This window comes from Emys orbicularis, chromosome 14 (assembly GCF_028017835.1).
Source record: "Emys orbicularis isolate rEmyOrb1 chromosome 14, rEmyOrb1.hap1, whole genome shotgun sequence".
Classification (NCBI taxonomy): Eukaryota; Metazoa; Chordata; order Testudines; family Emydidae; genus Emys; species Emys orbicularis.
The window spans coordinates 30182149-30200459 of NC_088696.1; the positions used below are offsets into that span (position 1 = coordinate 30182149).

General features: G+C 36.8%; 1 protein-coding gene across 1 annotated transcript in view; it reads left to right on the plus strand.

The window, feature by feature from the left end:
• CHD9 (chromodomain helicase DNA binding protein 9) overlaps positions 1-18311 on the plus strand; it is a 185492-nt gene that overhangs the window by 5621 nt on the left and 161560 nt on the right. The window contains exons 2-5 of the mRNA XM_065416619.1: positions 3666-3866; positions 4883-5017; positions 5545-5635; positions 16558-18163. Coding sequence (XP_065272691.1) covers positions 16724-18163 — 1440 coding nt within the window. The 5' untranslated portion in view covers positions 3666-3866; positions 4883-5017; positions 5545-5635; positions 16558-16723. The remainder of the gene's footprint in view (positions 1-3665; positions 3867-4882; positions 5018-5544; positions 5636-16557; positions 18164-18311) is intronic.

Sequence of the window (18311 nt, forward strand, 5' to 3'; positions counted from 1 at the left end):
GCTGCTTTTTGTTAACCAGGAGGATACACTGTATCTGTATGTATTTATTTAAGCAATTGCATAGCTTAACTTGCATTTATTTAGGTTCTTCATTCTTACCTTTTAATTCTTAGAAAATAGTGAATGATGCATTTCTTATTTACTAGATTTAATTTTTTACTTGGAATTTGTGTCATGCTCTAATTGGATGGAAATTCAAATTGAATTTTAAATGCACAGAAATGGCATTTTAAATTTAATACTACTTGTGCTGGATACATAAGGGAAAAACAGTTTATCAAAACGTGTTTTGCCTTGAAAACAAAGGAAGTTTTTTCTGTAGTTAGTGAATTTAACTGACTGTGGCTGGTCACCATGTCCTTCAAGATTTTAGAACTAGTAGATCTCATTTTCTCATGCGTTTTCAATTCCCAGTTGGTTTCTCAGCTTTGAAGGAGGCAGTCATTGAACTAAACTAGTTGAATAAATTGAAATAAAGAAAGTATTCTCTCTGCACCTTCGGAAGAGGCTATTGCTGTCCAAAAACTGGTTTAGCACTTCTACAAACTCTTGTTCCAGGTGCTAAACCAGTGACTTCCACCAGTTCAGTAGTCTGACTTTCTTTAAAATTTAGCAGCAAACATATCACATATTATATTTTGTATTTAGTTTAAATTATTTTAGTAGATTATAGTGAGTTAAGGCCTTATTAATATAAGTTGTCAATTTAAAATTAAATTTTAAATAGGTAATTTTTAAAAAAATCTAATTTAAATTAAAACTCTTTTTTTATTTAAAAAAATCATTAGACATTTTTAACCACTATACTATTGAAAATGAACTTAGGCCTGGTTCTCTTCTCATACTGCAGTACCTCAGGCATAACGCCATTGAAGTTAGTGGAATTAAACTGTAGGTAAAACCAGGGTAAATGTGAAAAGAATCAGGCATTGGGTCTGTGTTTCTTGATGGCTGAAATGTACAGTCTTTCAAAATATTTATCACCATTTTGCAGAAGTCACAAAATTTAGTCCCTAATCTAGATCTTTTGTCTTCTGAGAAATTCGCAATTATAATCCTCAGAACCCACTTGTGAAATAGGTATGTGTTGCCAGTTTACTGATGGGTGGCAGTGAAACAGGTTGTGACAAAAGGTGTTGATGCTAAAATGGGATAAGAGCTCAGGTGTTCCTATCTTTTCACTGCTGTGCTCAGATGACTAGAATTCAAGAAGGCATTCACTTACAGTTTAAGATACTGTCACTTTGAATTTATTTTGTTTTTAAGTTAGAAAAGAGGCAATCTATTAAGGAAGTCTAAAACTTTTCTGCAATGCATTGTTTGGGACCCATGTATGTCAAATCTGTATTAGAGCACTATTATAATGTTAGAGAAGTTTTATGTGCTCTTCATCTCAAAGATGTGGGACTTTCCTTGTGAATAAATGTGATGATGAGAGGGAAGCCTGAAACTGCACTTGTTCTGCACAATATATAGGGTAATATCTGGAGGAATATCTGTGGCACCTTAATTTGAGCTTCATTGAGGCTTGAAATTCTGTTTTTCTGAATTTGCACAGAAAATTACTTACGCTTATGTGTAAACAGTTTTCAGTGCTGTCAATCTGTGTTCAAATCAGCCTTAGTCAACAGCAAAATAAATATGGTCTCTCCTTTGAGCTTGTTTACACCCTTGTTCACGTAATAAAATTATCACAGCTCAGAAAACCACCACACAACCTGGTGGCTGGCAATGGCTCACCAGGACAGTCATGAAACTGGAATACCAGAGTTACTGAAGGTCAAGATTAATGTGTATGAGTAGAGTTGTATGATGAAAGAAGGTTAGATTGTGAAATGGGTTAGTAGTTCATTATTTTATCTCTGGAGATCTGTAATGAAATCTTGTTTTAGGCCACAAGAGAAAATGAGAGAGAGCTTTTACCTGGTTCTTAGTGAATATTTGTCCATATCACACAGCTTCCACGTAATTGTTCAGGAAAAATCTTGGACTGCAGAAATGGGGGTACTGCAGGTCAGGTTTGAGGTGCATTGGCAGAACTTGTGACAAAACTTGAATGATGATTTGAATCTATTTCTGGTGTAGCAAAGCTTCTGTAGTTGTCTCCTAAGTTATCACTTATTTTTATAAATACTAAAAACTTACGCAAAGCATCTCATATTTAATCCTAAATAAAAGCAAATAAACCTTTTACCTCCTTCCCCAAATTAAAATGTTTTCCTAATCTTATGATAGGTCTTGGTTTCCACACAGGTCACTTAAAGAATATATTTCATTCTGATCTTCCAAGGGAAAAGTATGCTCTTCATATTGGCATGTTCAGATAAGCTGTATTTGGGTGAGGAAATGGAGAACTTTGGTTCACTTTCAGTTATAAAGTGAACCAGGATTCACTATGTGGAGTCCTGAAACTTGTCATCATGACTACAGAACCCTTCATAGATAATTTTTGGAAACGCCAGATTACTTTTATCTTGAAAGAGTAGAATAAGATAATATTTTGCTCCATTTTCCAGTAATCTTACCATTGAAATTTTGGACCCTGACAGTTTTTCTCCCATGGAGAAGTTTTGGATTAGCATGTCTCCTTTTTCTAAGAGCAGAATATTCAAGACTGTTTAACTCCTTCTTATCTCAACTTGTTAAAATCAACTTTACTGACAAGGTGCAGCGCACACCTGTGTTGGTACCAGTGCTTGCAAAGAAATATTCCAATCCAGCAAGTTTTTTCTACAGCGTTGGAGTAGTCTCATTTGAAATCAAACCTTCTGTTGTATAGAAGAAGCTCTTGGTCATAAGCACATACAAGTAAATAGTCTTTAACTCACCAGTTTTCTGTTATCATGAGTTTTATGTGATATCACAATTTGTTACAATTGGAGCAGAGTGGTTATCCCAAATAAACTGAAATAAATAGTATATTCCACTTTTTACTAATGTATATGGAGAGTCTAAATTGAATGAAGGTAGATTATTTTTGTTTATGGTTCCAAAGGATTTTTTGAAATGGTGATGCTTTGGCTCCATCAAGAGTGTGTTAGGGATTTTCAGAGTTATACAGTTTGTAATATAGGTATGTGTACATGTATGCAGAGGAAGATTTTGTTGTTGTTGTTGTTGTTGTTATTTTACAAAAGAATACTGGCCTCCTTGTTTGGGTAATGGCAGATCATTTTTTAAAGGTGTTGTTTCTAGGGTAGCTTTGTTCAAACGAGCCATGTTTGGAAAAAATCTTCATTCCAGTTCATGTTGATAAAATTGGTCCTTACAATTTATATACAACATATTAACCCCATCCACACATTTCAGGGCAAACAATAGAAACTACAGAAGCTTTACTGAACTCCTTTTGAGTTGATGCATCATGTAACTACTTACTATATGTTTGGCAAAATAACTAATTGACAGCACAAAGTAAAGAAATACTGCTTAAATAAACCAGAAATATGAGAATGGGCTGGATCCTATTTTTTCTTTGACTGTGACTAAGCTGTGTGCATGCAGCTTTCTGTAATTTTGCATAGATATTTTATTTTTATGAACGTATTGGTGTAATTGTCATTGAGCTATCTGTTTGCATGGGTAACACTTTTTAATGCTTTTAATAATGCCTTATTTTTCTCATTACTTCATCTTTTATGTTTCTTTTTTCTTTTTAACACAAGATTCTTCAAAGCCACAAATACTCCATGGTTGTCTTAATATCTGAGGCTGGTCAAGCAAGTGGTCTCTCTTGGCTTGAGGAGTGAGAATCCTCTTTTTCCTGTTCTGAGTTATTGACAGAATCAGTTTGAGGAAGAATTTGTGATTGACAGCTATGTTTCAGATAACAAAACATTTAAGCAAGCTGATGTTTGCCACAGTTGGTAAGTGCAGAAATCTCTAAGTGTGATATTTTTAATTTGTAAACTAGTGTGGAGGGCAACGTTTGATTCCAAGATCATGGTTTATTTTTTCCAGATTAAATTAAATAACGTTGAAAATAAAATACCATTAATCTGTGTATTGCAAAACCTTATGCTATAAGTTAGCCTGTTTGTAGTACTTCTTAACCAATTAACTCTTTATTATTCAGAAAAGTTGTTTGTATATTTAGTAATAGTTGACTGTTAAATTCTAGAAGTATGGGTTCTGAACTTGATTGACAGATGGGAAGAGAGGTTTTTGAATCTCTGAAGGGATCTCTGATTTTTTTTCTGTTGTGATATGAAATCGCAGTATAAGAAGAAAATCTAAAGGAAACTTTTGTGGATATTCCTGTACAAAATTTGTACATATCGTCTAAGATAGTAGAGGACAGATTAGAGGATGTTTCAGACGGGTGTCTGTCTAACTGTTTTAGACACAATCAATCTTTTTAGGGTTCAAGAATTCCTAACATAGAACAGCCTGTAAGTAGGCTAGGCATACTTCAGTCTACCAACTTTAGAATGAGTTTACAAGTTATTAAATGAGAAAAGAAGAGCAGATATTGCAGCATGTATATCAAGAGTGCGTACTAAATACAGTTTTAACATGAAGTTACCAGCTTATGACAAACAGTTCTTGTTATCCTGATAACTGTGTTGTGTATTGTTTGGAAGATACAACTCATTTTCCATGTATCCTGATTAAAATACTGTGAAGTTTCAAAAAATAAAATGATATAAAATTAAGAATAATACTTGACTAATAAATTTGTGAGTGTACGTTAATGAAAGATCTCCTGAGAAGGCTTGTATTTAACAGAATTTAAGGCTGCTCTATCTGCCTAGGAAAAGGATCATGTTTTTGTATGGGGAAATCTATCTAGAATGCAAATCCACTTATTTCCCCCCTTTTCCTTCCCACGCAGCATTGGGGAAGGGGAATGGTATGCTTCATTGTGTTTTCTCTCTTCCAGGGATCCCAGAAGCTTTTACTTCTCCCCTCACCCCTCCCCTTCCCTGCAGTGTGTTTGCACATTTGGTGCCTCTTCTAGGCTCTGTGGGCTCCACTCCCCGCTATGTCCAATGGGGGATTGGAGCATGACTGTCGAGTAAGTGCACTTCCCCCAATTCAGCAATATTACTTGATATTGGCAAATACCTCTGTTAAGCCCTGGTGTGTAATCACAGCAACCTTCGGCTTTCCCTTCTGCTATCAGCTAAATAGTTTAATGTATAAGCATTGGCAAGTTTAAACCTCAGCCCTTAAGAACACGTTTTATTCAGTCTTGAAAATTATCATACTTTTTATATTAAGCACTTTTAAATAGTTATAAAAAATTCCAGCACAAAATCTGTCTACATCTCTATTACAATGATGGTCCTTCTCCCTTTCATTTTGTCCTTTTCCAGTTATATTAAAAAAACAAAAACAAAAACACTTCACTTATCTTAGGTAAGTGAGCAAATAGAAATTTGCAAAATTGCTTTAAAAATTTATTTATGAATACATGGAGATTCTCATGTTTCCCAAGTGATCAATGCCATAGATGTACTCAGTAGCTGAATTATCAGATGCTAAGTTATGACCTTGAAGTGTGATTGTGATTTGTCTTTTGTTACTGTGCTTTACTTTCAGGTCCCTAATGATAATGAACTACCTATTTTGGGTTAGGCATCACCCTGAGTTACTTGACTCTTCACAAAGGATATGGACTCTTAATTCATGGGTAAGGATTCTTTTGATTTTTGACTTTTGTCATTTTATCAAGTATCTTACAGAATGAAAAAAATTCAGTAAGAACATTTCACTTTCAACAATTTATTTTTCAGATTCTTCTGTGTTAATCAGAGTTTACGTCATAGCGTCATCTAAGAGTTTGTATTAGCTTGTAGTAATTTTGAACCTGTTTTGACTAATAAAAGCACATTTTAGGAACAGAATAATCTCTTAACAAGTATCAGTATCTTAACTCAGCCATCCCGTCTCGATGATTTTTAGAGCTAGAGGAACCGAATGATTAAGTTTATGTATATATTCAAAAGTTGACCTATAAGACTACTTTTATGGAGTATAAAATAAACCCATTTTTACTCTGGGGAAAATAGTCTGCATTTTCAAGGTAGAGTTTTCAGGTGGATGGGAGATTCTGTTCAACAGAACAGGTCTTTTATACACTTTCATCCTCCAGGCAAAGAGGGAAAGACTGAGCACTTCATGAGTCTGTTTCTGTTTTAATTTTGATACACTCTTTAATGCTTTGAACAAATATCATCTGAAACATACTGCATACGTTTTTTCATTCACTTATTGAGCAGCATATACCCACATATAGTAATAAAAGATCTGACTTTAGGGAGAATCTGAGATGCTTTTCAAATGGACACCCATATTCAAGTTTTGTTGTTTTTCTCTAAATAAACATCCACCGTTTTCATATGTAAGAGACTGGTCATGCTATGCTGGGTTTAAAAAAAACACACAACTTTTCAGCATATTATGAAGGCACCATTTGCAGCTCCATGTTTGAGGTTGAATTAAGTAGCAGTGATTCTATCACTTAGTTTATATATAATACAGTGTATCCACCCCAAAATTTCAGCACTTTTTGAATATACAATAATTTTCTGAGAATTTACAAATAAATCAATTAATGTGAGTTAAAATGTATTTTAAAATACGTCCTTTAAGAACTGTAGCAACTGGCCTCAAAGCTCTTTTGTCTCTAATGATATCAGTAACACATTTTCAAACTTTCCTTCTAGCTAAAACTAAAATGTGTGTATGCTTCATAGACTGCATTTGAAGGAATAGTTTTTGGATTAATAGTAATTTTTTGCCATATTCTTCATAACTGGAAGTTTATTGTTCAGCAGAGGCTGACAAATGATCTGCTACAGAGAATTCTATGAAGAAGTGCCCTCTTAAAATTGCTGCCATGTCTGATTGTTCTCAGTTGGACTGAGGCCAAGCTGCAGTCAGCAGAAAAGATAGTGGCCCTCTCTGCTATTAGGGGCCACTATCTTCCCTGTTTTGGGAAGCTTAGCTTTTCTCACATTGAGAGTAATAAAAGATGTGTCCTCTTTCCAAATGGCCATTTTTTGTGTAATTATCTGAAGTAGGACATCATCTGTCTGTCTCTGCGGACTGAAACTGAGTTATGAAGAATGTCAGACATTTACCATTAATCCTAAATTTTGCTGTCAAAAACCTACCTGTTGCACCAGATGTTGTCAGCAGAGAAATTAGGGAGGAAGGGAAAAACTAGGGCTTCTGAGTACAGGGGGATGGGGGGAGTGCAGGATGGAGCAGTGACTTTGGGTGTGATGTGCAGGAGGGAGGGAGAAACGGGGGGTATGCTTTGTGCTGCAGGGAGTTGTAAATCCATCTCAACTAGCCAGTACACTCTGACTGCTTTGTGCTGCTCCGTAGAAGCATAAAGCAGCCAAGGCATCCTGTTCCTAAAAGTTACCTTCTTTTTTTTCTTTAATTAATTAATTAATTTTTAAAGCATTAAGGTTGATTCTTCCATTCTTCATATTACAGGAAATATCACATGTAAACATTCTCTTTTGGGGTTTGAATTCAGTGTTCATGTCTGAAATTTTTAATTAAAAAGTAAATTCCCAAGCACAAATTGTATATCCTCAACCTTAACTTAATCTTAGTATATGTGATATAAGGATGATGTAATATTCCAAAATAAGCATTATAAATGCAGAAAAATCCGTGTTAATGTATATCTGGACTTTTTAAATTTAATCTTAAAGTATGGAAATGCACAGGTGGGATAACTAAGTAACCTAACTTTGCCCTGTAGTCATGCCATGAAGGGGGAAAAGCAGTTGAATCTGTCTGACTACAGATGATAAAATGCTTTAGTCATAATGTATGGTTATTGCATGGTGTTGTGGCAGGGCAGAGTTTACCTAACAGCGGGGTAACCTAACTGCATTTCTGTACCTTAACACATCAACAACATGTTAACCAATCTTAGCATAAGATTTCATTTTAACTCTGAATTTCCATGGTGTAGAATATGTTTCAGGGACAATTATACCATCCTGGTTTGTTTTTTGTAACTGTAAAATACCTATATATACACTCAACCTTAAGTCCATGTTAGCATAATTTTTATCTGGAAACAAAGAGCAATAACTTCTACATTATCATTCTAGTTCTTCAAATGAAGAGAACCTTGACTAAGATGAAAATAACACAAAAAATAAGAATGTGAATGTCTCTGATCCTGGAGAGAGAATGTCTGGATTTAGTTCTATTATGCAAGAGAAAACCACAAAAGCTTTTAAAATATCACTTTATTCCTGCACATAAAATTTAGGTTCATCTTTGCTATTGTCTACATCTCTGATATTGTGTACTTTTTGTCCAACCAATGACTAAGGCAGTGGTTCTCAACCGTCCTTCATTTGCGGACCCCCTAAAAATTTCGAATGGAGGTGTGGACCTGTGTGGAAAACTTGGATATAGCCTCCAGACTCCCAGGGTCTATGGACCACAGGTTGAGAACCACTGGACAAAGGGATTTGATAATCAAGAACGTACATAGCACATGAAAATGTGTCATTTAACTTCGTGCAGAGGTATTCTTGTTACATCTTACTTTCTTTGGCAAACCTCTGCCCAGTTAGAAGCAAGTTTCTTCTACTGTTTTGTAGGGCAATTCTTAAGTCCAAGAAAATGAAACTGTTTTTCTTTTATTCCCTCCCCTCCCCCCGCCCCAAATTCCAACCCCCAAACTTCAGATCTTCCTTCCTGGCTATAGTTCCCAGTGCTTTACATCAGATACTACTGCTATCATGCTTTCAGCCCGGTTTCCACTGCTGTCACATTTGCTCATCACAATGAAATGAATTTTTTTCTATCTGCAGAAAGACTTTCTCTGAATTTAGAGCTAGAAGCACTTTTTTGTAAAAACTTTCAAGAGTTGAATGGATCAGGGTCAAATTTCTTTGCAATTAGAATAGAATGGGTCAAGAAGTTCCCTCCCCGCTAGAAAGGTAAAGGTGCATATGTATTTTGTGTATAATATATAAACTTTTCCTTAATTTGATCTTTTATAGTCTTAGAGAAATGAATGAACTCCCATCTTTTACAAGTATTTTGAATTTTGTTGCATCATGTCCATAACTGAGCTTTCTTTTTTTAACCCTCTTCGGCCTTCTGAATGGACACAAACCTTAAAGTGGATGATGATGTCTCAAATTTCCACATGAAAGCAGTCACTGATGGCTGAGGTTTTATCACTTCTGGCAGGAAGTGGTTGTACTTTTCAACAATCTGCCCTCTCAGTGTGGAGCAGTGATTTATTTACAGTAGGCAAACGTGATGACATTGTGTTTGGATATTGAGCTGAATGTTTACTTAACATCTACTAGCCGAAGGACTGCGCCTACTAGTCAGGAAGAATAATAGCTCCTGTGTCCCCAAAACCCACTGCCTCTGCAATTAAAGAAATCTAACTGTTCCGTAGTCTTTATAGTGTCCTGTATTTAATTGTGATGCTGTCCATCAACTTTTCATTTAATAAATTTTTACAAGCATAACTTGCTGTCTCTTGCCTTTTTACACTCTTTTCCTTCTTGGTTTCACTGTTTCTTTCATTTGTTTTTTTTCCCACATGCCGCCCCCCCTCCCATTTTTCCTCTTTTTCTTTCCCCATATTCTTTCCCCACTATGTTTTCCTCTTCATTCTCCTATTTCTTGCCACCGCCTTCCCCCAACAACCTCTCTAGCATTTATGTCTATTTCTTTGCTAATTCATTCCATTAATCCTTAATCCCATCCTTTCTCATACACTTTCTTACAGAATTTACAAGACACTTAAATCAGAGGGCTACACACACCAACCAAAGACTGATATGGGCAATGCCAGGTAAAAAGCCAAGCTTCCACAACTGCTGGGAAAATGGTAGTTACTGTTTTCCTACCAGGTTTCCAGCCATCCATATACCCCGCTTAGGATGTCTAGTTTTTCATAGCTTCTGACTCGTTGGGGTATGATACATTTGAATCCTAACCACTAACCCCTCTGACTGATGTAATGGAGAAAGTGTACTCTCTCTCTCTTTGTTAGCCCTTCCTCCTCTTCTCTGTGAGGTATGCGTGCGAAAAACAGTTACTTTACCTCAGCTTCAGTCCAGTCTGGATCCTCCTGCTTGGTTTTGATATTTTCCACCTCTTATTGCTCGCAGCAGACTGAAACTGTCCTCATCATTACCAGTTTTATTGCTGCTCAAATAGTTCTGAAAATCAGCAGTGAAAACTGACCTAAACTGCAGTGAAAATATGGCCAAGTGCTGGAGAGGAACTGTGGGCAGGCTGAGAGGAACAGCACTGCATTGCTTTATACCCTGTTTTTAATTGGAAAAGTTTGTAGTGTTTTATTTTCTTGACAACTAAGGGTTAACACACTCATTTGATTTTAAATGGAAGCCCAGGTTGTGCAGAAATTGATGGTATGGCATCGCCACCCCCACCTAAGACATTTTTCTGCACACTTTATGACCTATTTGAAGGAGCCACTTTTTTTTAATCTGAGGGTTTAATCTCTGATTTGAAGTAGATCTCTTATGCATTACTAAAACCCGAATAGATTAAAGTTTAGGTGCTTTGTTGAATGACCAGTGGTTGAGACAAAAAAGTAAGGGTGGGAGGTGATTCCCGTCACAGAGAATTTACATATTACATTTTAGATGTGATGTCATGACTGAAGATGACAAATCATAGAATCATAGCATGTTTCAGCTGAGAAAAGACAAGGGTTATTGCAGATAGTGGCCTGGTTATTCATTTTAGGCAAAGTGGAGTAATTATTCTGGAATAAAGTTTCTGAAACAAATGCGTAGAGTATCCACTCAAAATTATTCTGGAATGGCTGTGCTGGTCAGTTTCCCCATGGAGCTAAGCCCTAAATACCGAGCTTGTGAGATTGCAAGAAATGAGAGAAATCAAATAAGAACAGGACACACATTGTTCATTGTATTTGTATTGTATTGCTTACACTGAAAAAAATTCTGGAACTATTTTAGATTAATTTGAGTTAAAATGCCACTTTTTGATTTAAAAATGAAACACATTTGAGAGAAACCTGAAAAGATGAATTTATCAAATGTACATTATACTAGCTAATAAGAGGTAATGACCTCTAAAAACTCTAACAAGAATGTATTCATCTTCTTGGCTGGTCACCACTTGTACCAGTGGCTTCATACAGGCAGTTCATTAATGTTTAAGTGTCCAAAACAAAAAAACCTCAACCTTATAAAAGGACCTTGCCATCTGAAACTTGTGATGAGATTAGTTTTTTTTTTTCTTCGAATTAACATTAAACCTTGTGCAATAATGCACCATTATGGATAAGAATTAAAACCTATAAAGTCATGGAATTCAGTGAGGCTTCCAGATAAAATTTTATTTTGTCACAAAATTTTACATCTGAATATGCACAAGGGTGGCAAATTAGATTTGATCTGGAAGCCTCACTGAATTCCAGTTGCCTTAAATCTGGAGTTAAGTTTTCTTTCAAAACACTGAGTGATCATATGGTGCAGTAAACATGTAGTTTTGCCAAAATGGAAGAAAAAGTTAAAGTAAAGGAACTTAGAGATAAAAGAATAGGTACCAATTCATTCTAACTGTATCTTACACATTCTGCCTGTTCAAGCTATTACTGCAATTTCAATCATTTGACATGCTGAAGGCTAGACTTCCTACTCTGTTTAAAATGGGGGTATGCTAGAAGGACATCTTCCATGAGGATACTTGGCTATGAAACTTGCGTCCCACTTGATCTTGCAGAATCTCTATTTGTTAACCTGGGCATGTAGCCCTAAATATGAGGATTAGATTTCTAAACTCCTTCCTTTTACAATTTCCATGTAACTTATCTGTAACAGGTTGGCAGTGTTTCCTAACACACTACCTTGTTAGCAGGGAGGGAGACAGACAGCTAAAAAAGGCTAAGTAGTGCTAACACAGTGCTGCAGTTATATCACTAGCCACCTGTTTATGATAGAAGGAGAAGGTTGGCAAAACAGTTTGGTTTGCACAAACACCAAAACAAGTTTGGAAAATGTCTTAGTGTGAATGGTAGTGTTCCAAAGCAGAATATAATTAAACTTTCCAAACAAATTTGCATTTGTGCTAAATCGAACATGATACATTTCTGACAAAAGTCTAACATTTTTACATACTTTACATAAGTGTTCAAAAACAGAGGTTTAGAGTAGAAATGTTCTCTTAACCATAACAATGGTGTTATGCATGCCTCTTCCATGTTGTCTTACAAGGGCAACTTCTGGTGAAACAATTTTTTTTTCAGTTTGAGTCCTTTTCTTTTTCTATAATATGTAATATAAAGAGGAATTGTTATTAAACTGACAAGAATCTACGTATCCAGTTTTTTGAGCTTCATCTTTGTTTGAAATTTATTTTGCTTCACTGTCTCTTTTAAGCTACTGGTATGTTTAGATACTACTTTCAACAAATTAGAATTGCTTAAATTAATTGCTATCTGGATTTGTTATAAGAAACTACTGGTTTTCTCCAAGAACTAACTTGCCTGGAAATATTTATCCTCTCTCTAGCGCAGAGATGCCAGATGATTTATCAATTGGGAAATCAAATTGTGGTTTTTCATCTTGGGTTGGAATCCCTGAAACTGGCATTCTCCGCCTCTTCCTTTTTTGTCTTGCTGGGCCTTTCAATTTTATGGAGTTCTGGTGACATTTACAGAAGTTTGTAGTGGAAAAAGCTTGGCTGCTTATAGTCTCCCTCATCCCCCCCCCCTTTTTTTTTTTTAATGCTGAAAGACAGGAGGACTATAGTTCTAGAGCACAGAAAGTGGATGGTAGATTTTTTTTTTTTTTTTTTTTTGTATGTTTAGCACAAACCATGGCTAGCTTTATCTAACTACAGTTACACGCAGCTTTTTGTGGGTTCTACCATGGAGTCTTACGCAGTTTCTTCCTCGATGGCGCATAGTGTTTAAGCATTCAGGTAGACAAAATATTGGTGTGGGTGGAGAACATCAGAACTGTCAACTACGTATGTGACCTGGGGGACGATTTGTGCCCACTCATCCAATTTATGAAAGATGGTTTGAGATCTGTGGAAGTACACAAGAACTATGTATGTGCAAGTAATACTACAATATTTTGTGTATTCACTCTAGTCTGTGGTCTGACATTCATTTGTAAACAATGGACTTCACTTTTTTTCTTTACTCCCTCCCTTTGAAGGGGAATTTAATACTTGCCCTAGATAATAATTGAAAACCAGAGGGATATATTTTCATTTAAAACATTTTCAATTATGCAGGCATTTAAAATTGATTATTTTTTTTAAACACAGGAGTCCTTGATGGACAGACAGCTAATAAAATATAGTAAACCTGTCCATTGATGTAATGGGTCCCCTCTGAACTAGACCTATTTACCACCAGCTATGGTACTTGTACGTCATACTTAATCTAACTTGATTATGTTCTCCTGCTTTAGTTTCTTCCACCCCTCCTTGGTCAAAGGTGGATGATACAATTTGTGTTTTATGCTATATCCCTATGAATGTGGAAAGTGGGAAATCTGACTATTAGCAATGCTTTTTAAAAATACGCTGTTTATTACACATTTTGCTTATCACAAATGAAGAGAAACATCAATCTTCATAATTTTTCACTTCAAAATACTGAAGTGTGTGCTATATTTTTCTGTTAGCATAAGTGATGTGAAATCTGGTAGAGAAAAGTATATTTAGCTTTTCTTCCAAAGCACAACTGATTAGAATGATGAAGAAAATATACACTGGTCTTCTGGGGCATTTAGGTAATTCCACCTTTATTTCCCTTTTCCTTTCCACTTATTTTCTGATGATGTTCTGGTTCCTTGCACATTCTTCTTATTTATGTGGGGAAATGCAAGATTAGGGCTTGCTGATGTTGGCATTGCCTAAAGAAGTAGACCAACTAGAAATAGTGAAGTACCTCAGATGTGTAAGGTCCATGTATCAGTACAAACCCTAATTTACAAACTCATAATTTAATGTGCAGAATGGTGCACTGCCTCATTTTCTTCTTGTCCTTCAAAATACTGCAGAGCGATTTCTATTGAACACATCAGAATTTGTATTGTATTGAACACATCAGAATTTGAAGGGATGTCAACTTATTCTTTGTTAGCATCACTTTATGATAAAGAAAAACTCCAAAATCAAGAAAACTCCAAAATATGTTTTGATCTGGCTCCAAATGTTGGCTGCGATATCACTAAAAGAGAGCTGTTTGATATTGACAGCACCATCAGAATGGTCTTATCTTGCTTTTAATCCTGTCAAATGGACAAGTCTGTCTGATTAACCAGCATTAGAGCAGAACAGTGACCAATTTATGATTGCAATTATTGACAAATATTTCTGGCAACTTGGAAGTTTAAATAACCTTATTTTAAATCAGGTGGGCAATAATTTTCGCAGGGGAGCCACTCCATGAATTTTGGTAAGTCGTCATGGGCCGCACATTTCTACTATATTAATGGAGGGGGTGCGGGGTCTGGGAGGGAGTTTGGGTGCAGGAGGGGGTTTTGACCTGGGGTTGGGGCTGCGGGAGGGGGTGCGAAGTGCAGGCTCTGGCCGGGAGGTGCTTAACACAGGTGGCTCCTGGCCGGCGGCGCAGCAGGGCTCAGGCAGGCTGCCTGCATGCCGTGGCCTCACACCGCTCACGGAAGCAGCTGCAGTCAGCTGCTGCTGGCATGTCTCTGCGCGCCCCTTGGAGGGAGGCAGCGGGTCTCTGCGCTGCCTGTGCCCGCAAGCACCGCCCCTGCAGCTCCCATTGGCCAGTTTCCGGGGCGTGCAGAGACATGCCAGCAGCAGCCGGCTGCTGCGCCACGGGACTTGGTGGCCCGGAGGTCGTGAGGGGGCAGAGGAAGCCAGACAGAAATGTTAGACGGGCTGGATCCGGCTCGCGGGCCATATTTTGCCCACCCCTGCTTTAAATAGTAAACAAAATACATATACAGTTTGGAATGGATGGGGGAGAAGCCTTTTATGACTCATTATCCATCACTTTGCATATTAGGTATCAGTTCCTGTTCAGACGTCTTTGATACCTACACACAATATAGGGCTCTGTCCAGAAGGAAAATATTTTCAACCTTCTAGGATGTCCCTAGGAAGACCACAAAACTTGCTGTGGAGAGGTCATATCCAGGGAGTCAGTCACTGGAGGAAAGAGCTTTGGGGGAGCATGGATAAGTTTTAGCAATGGTGGATTTCAAGAGTTAAAATTTTTTCTTCCATCTGAATGTTAGTGTTTGTTGTGTACGAGTCGGGAAAGACTGTTAGAAGACCAATGTGTATTTTAAAGTGATTTCTTCCGCATTCTTGAAGACTAAGTTTTCTGATGATCTAGGAAGTCAAACTATCACATATAGCAGTAATAGAACATATTTTCATTCAAGCTTGCATATTGGATGTTGTGTTGAACAGAAATATGAATATGTTGTATTTCAGGGACCTGGTGACTAGCTTAGTTTTGCCAATTAATTTCTAGCCAGTTCTGTTCTAAAGCTTGATGAGTTGCTCTTTTTCTTTGGCATATACATACTCTCTCCCCAAGATTTTCTTTATGGGTTTGATCCTGCCAGTGGTGATTTCCCTGTGTATTTGTTGATTTCGGTGGGGATTTGACCTCATGAGAAGAAAGTTTTGATTCCAAATACAGTAAAAGTTGTTTAATAGTTATGCCTTTGTGGATTCTACTGTGTTTTGGTTAAGTGGGTTTAAATGAAATTAATCTAAACATAACTTAATGTTTCTTGTAACTTGTTCTGTTCAGCTGAAGAATAATTACCATTTACCCACCTCTTACTTATATACAAAGTAACAGATTTTCACAATTGCTTATACACAATTTGCATGTATAAGTGCAGTAATTGTGCATATTATGCATGTGTTCACTTCTAAAAATTTTAGAAGTTGATTTGCAGTTTATTGCATTTTAAAAATATTGAAAAAATACATTACTTGATATTTCCTGGTTGCCATTGTGAAAGCACAAAATCCATGAGCAGTGTGTGACTTAACCATTTTATTAATATGTAATGGTAATTGACAGGTTAATTAGACTGAAAATCACAACAAAAATGTTGAATAATTAAGATTTTCATTGAAATGACCAAGCACTCATTCAGTTTAATGGAAAGAAATAGATTATCTGAGCTTCATCTTACTAAAGCTATTTCACGATGATCTGTCTCTCTCAAGTGTTTGGACTGTTTCCTTTCTCCTCTCAGATTTTACTTGATCTAGAATATACAGAATCATTGCATGTAATATTACTTATTCTTCAACTGTATAAAATATAACATTGGAAAGGAAATAAATGAATAGTTACATATTTGTTTTATTTGTGGGACACAGACAAAAATAAAGCAGCCCATTCATGACTAGAATTTGACAGTTTTCTGTTTTTGTTTTTTAAAAAGTCAAAATGAGTCTAATTGCTCACTTTTGTTTATATAAATATAGAGTAAAATTGACAAACTAATACCAAGAGGAGGAGGAAATGAAAACTAAATAAAACAAAACTCCAGAAAAGTAAGTTTAAAGTCATTGCTCTTATTCTTTCTTCCCTAGGATATTTGTACAGTTTAAGACATACATTTCTTCAGAAGCACTAATGGATGTTGACATGCATTGGATAAGGTGGTGACCACTGGAAGTAATCTGTTGCTGTTCACTGCAGAGAGGCTAAATTGACTCCATTTGGAGTTCAGAGACGAAGCAGTGTGGAGGTATCAAGATGACTGATCCTATGATGGATTTTTTTGATGATGCCAACCTTTTTAGCGAGACGTTGGAAGGTTTGTCGGATGATGCCTTTGTACAACCTGGACCCGTTTCACTTGTTGATGAATTGAACTTGGGTGCAGAATTTGAGCCTTTGCACATAGACTCATTGAACCATGTGCAAGATACTCAAACTCAACAAAAGATGAGCGAATTTGAGCAGTTAAATCAGTATGATTCACTGAAACTTCAAGTAAATCAGTCTTTCAGCAGCCCAGCTGACAGTGTTTTATCGCCACACTCTCAATTTAATTGCTCACCAATCCATCCACAAAACCAATCCAATGGAATGTTTCCTGATGTGGCTGATGGTAGTCCTATGTGGGGTCATCAAACTACCACAACTGTTCCAAATCAAAATGGGTCCCCTTTTCACCAAGGACATTCTCAGTCTATGCAGCAAACTAAAAGTTTTGTAGCACACCATGACTTTGCCTTATTTCAGGCCAACGAACAACAGCATCAGTGTGCCTCACTACAGTCGCAACAAAGCAGAAACAACATTAATGCAGGGCAAGACGCTCTGAATCAGCCAAAAACCTTTATGGAGGTTAACGTATCTGCTCCACGCAGAGTCAGTGTTACCCATCCACCTCAAATTGCTAATCCATCAACTTCACAGCAGCCTCTCTCTGTTCAACAGTTTTCTCAAAATGCCAGTGCTTCAATACATTTTTGTGGGAATCAAGAAGGAAACTTTGATGGACAATCTCCAACTATGACTCCTTGCTCTGTTAATAATACACAGCAGTTTCCTTCTCCATATTCTTACTCTAATAACCACATTTCTCCTACCAGCCTTCTACAGTCTTCTACCGCTCTTTCTACTAGCCAACAAACGCATCCTTTATCTGATTATACTGGAAGTGATGCCTTTACATCTCAAACAGGGACCAAGCAAGAAACCACCGAGCACCTCTTGAATCCTAACACACCTTTAAATTCAAATAGTTTCCAAATGTTGCATTCAGCACATCCTCAGGGCAGCTTCAGTAGTTCAAAACTCTCTCCTGTGAACATTAATTTTCCAGCCTCTGCGGGTTCTGCTTCTCAGATAAGCCATTTCGGTGATCCTATAGAAAGCAATGGTTTTTCATCTTTGGATGAGAACTTACTTCATCAAGTTGAGTCTCAAGCTGAACCATTTACAGGACTTGATCCAGAGGACCTCCTTCAGGAAGATCTCCTACCCCAATTTGATGATTCAGCATTTGTTCAGGACACTTCAAGCCACATATTAGAGCATGACCTAGAACACCATATTACCCCACAGCAAATAACACCGTCATCCGATATTGCTCGGACACAGTCTCAAAATCAGATGCATCCCTGGCATTCTTCAGTTTCTAATCGGCATCTACAAGACAGAAATCGTATAGCTTTGCAAGGGCAGGTATGTAGCCCTTTTTTGGGAGGGTGTGGCGTAATTGTTCCAGTGAACTTAATCATGTTGGTAAGTATTAATTCTTTGTCCACAGGTAACTCTAAAATCTCTGATCTGTTGTTGGTCATTTGTTAGTAAAGAATAAGTAACTCTTCTA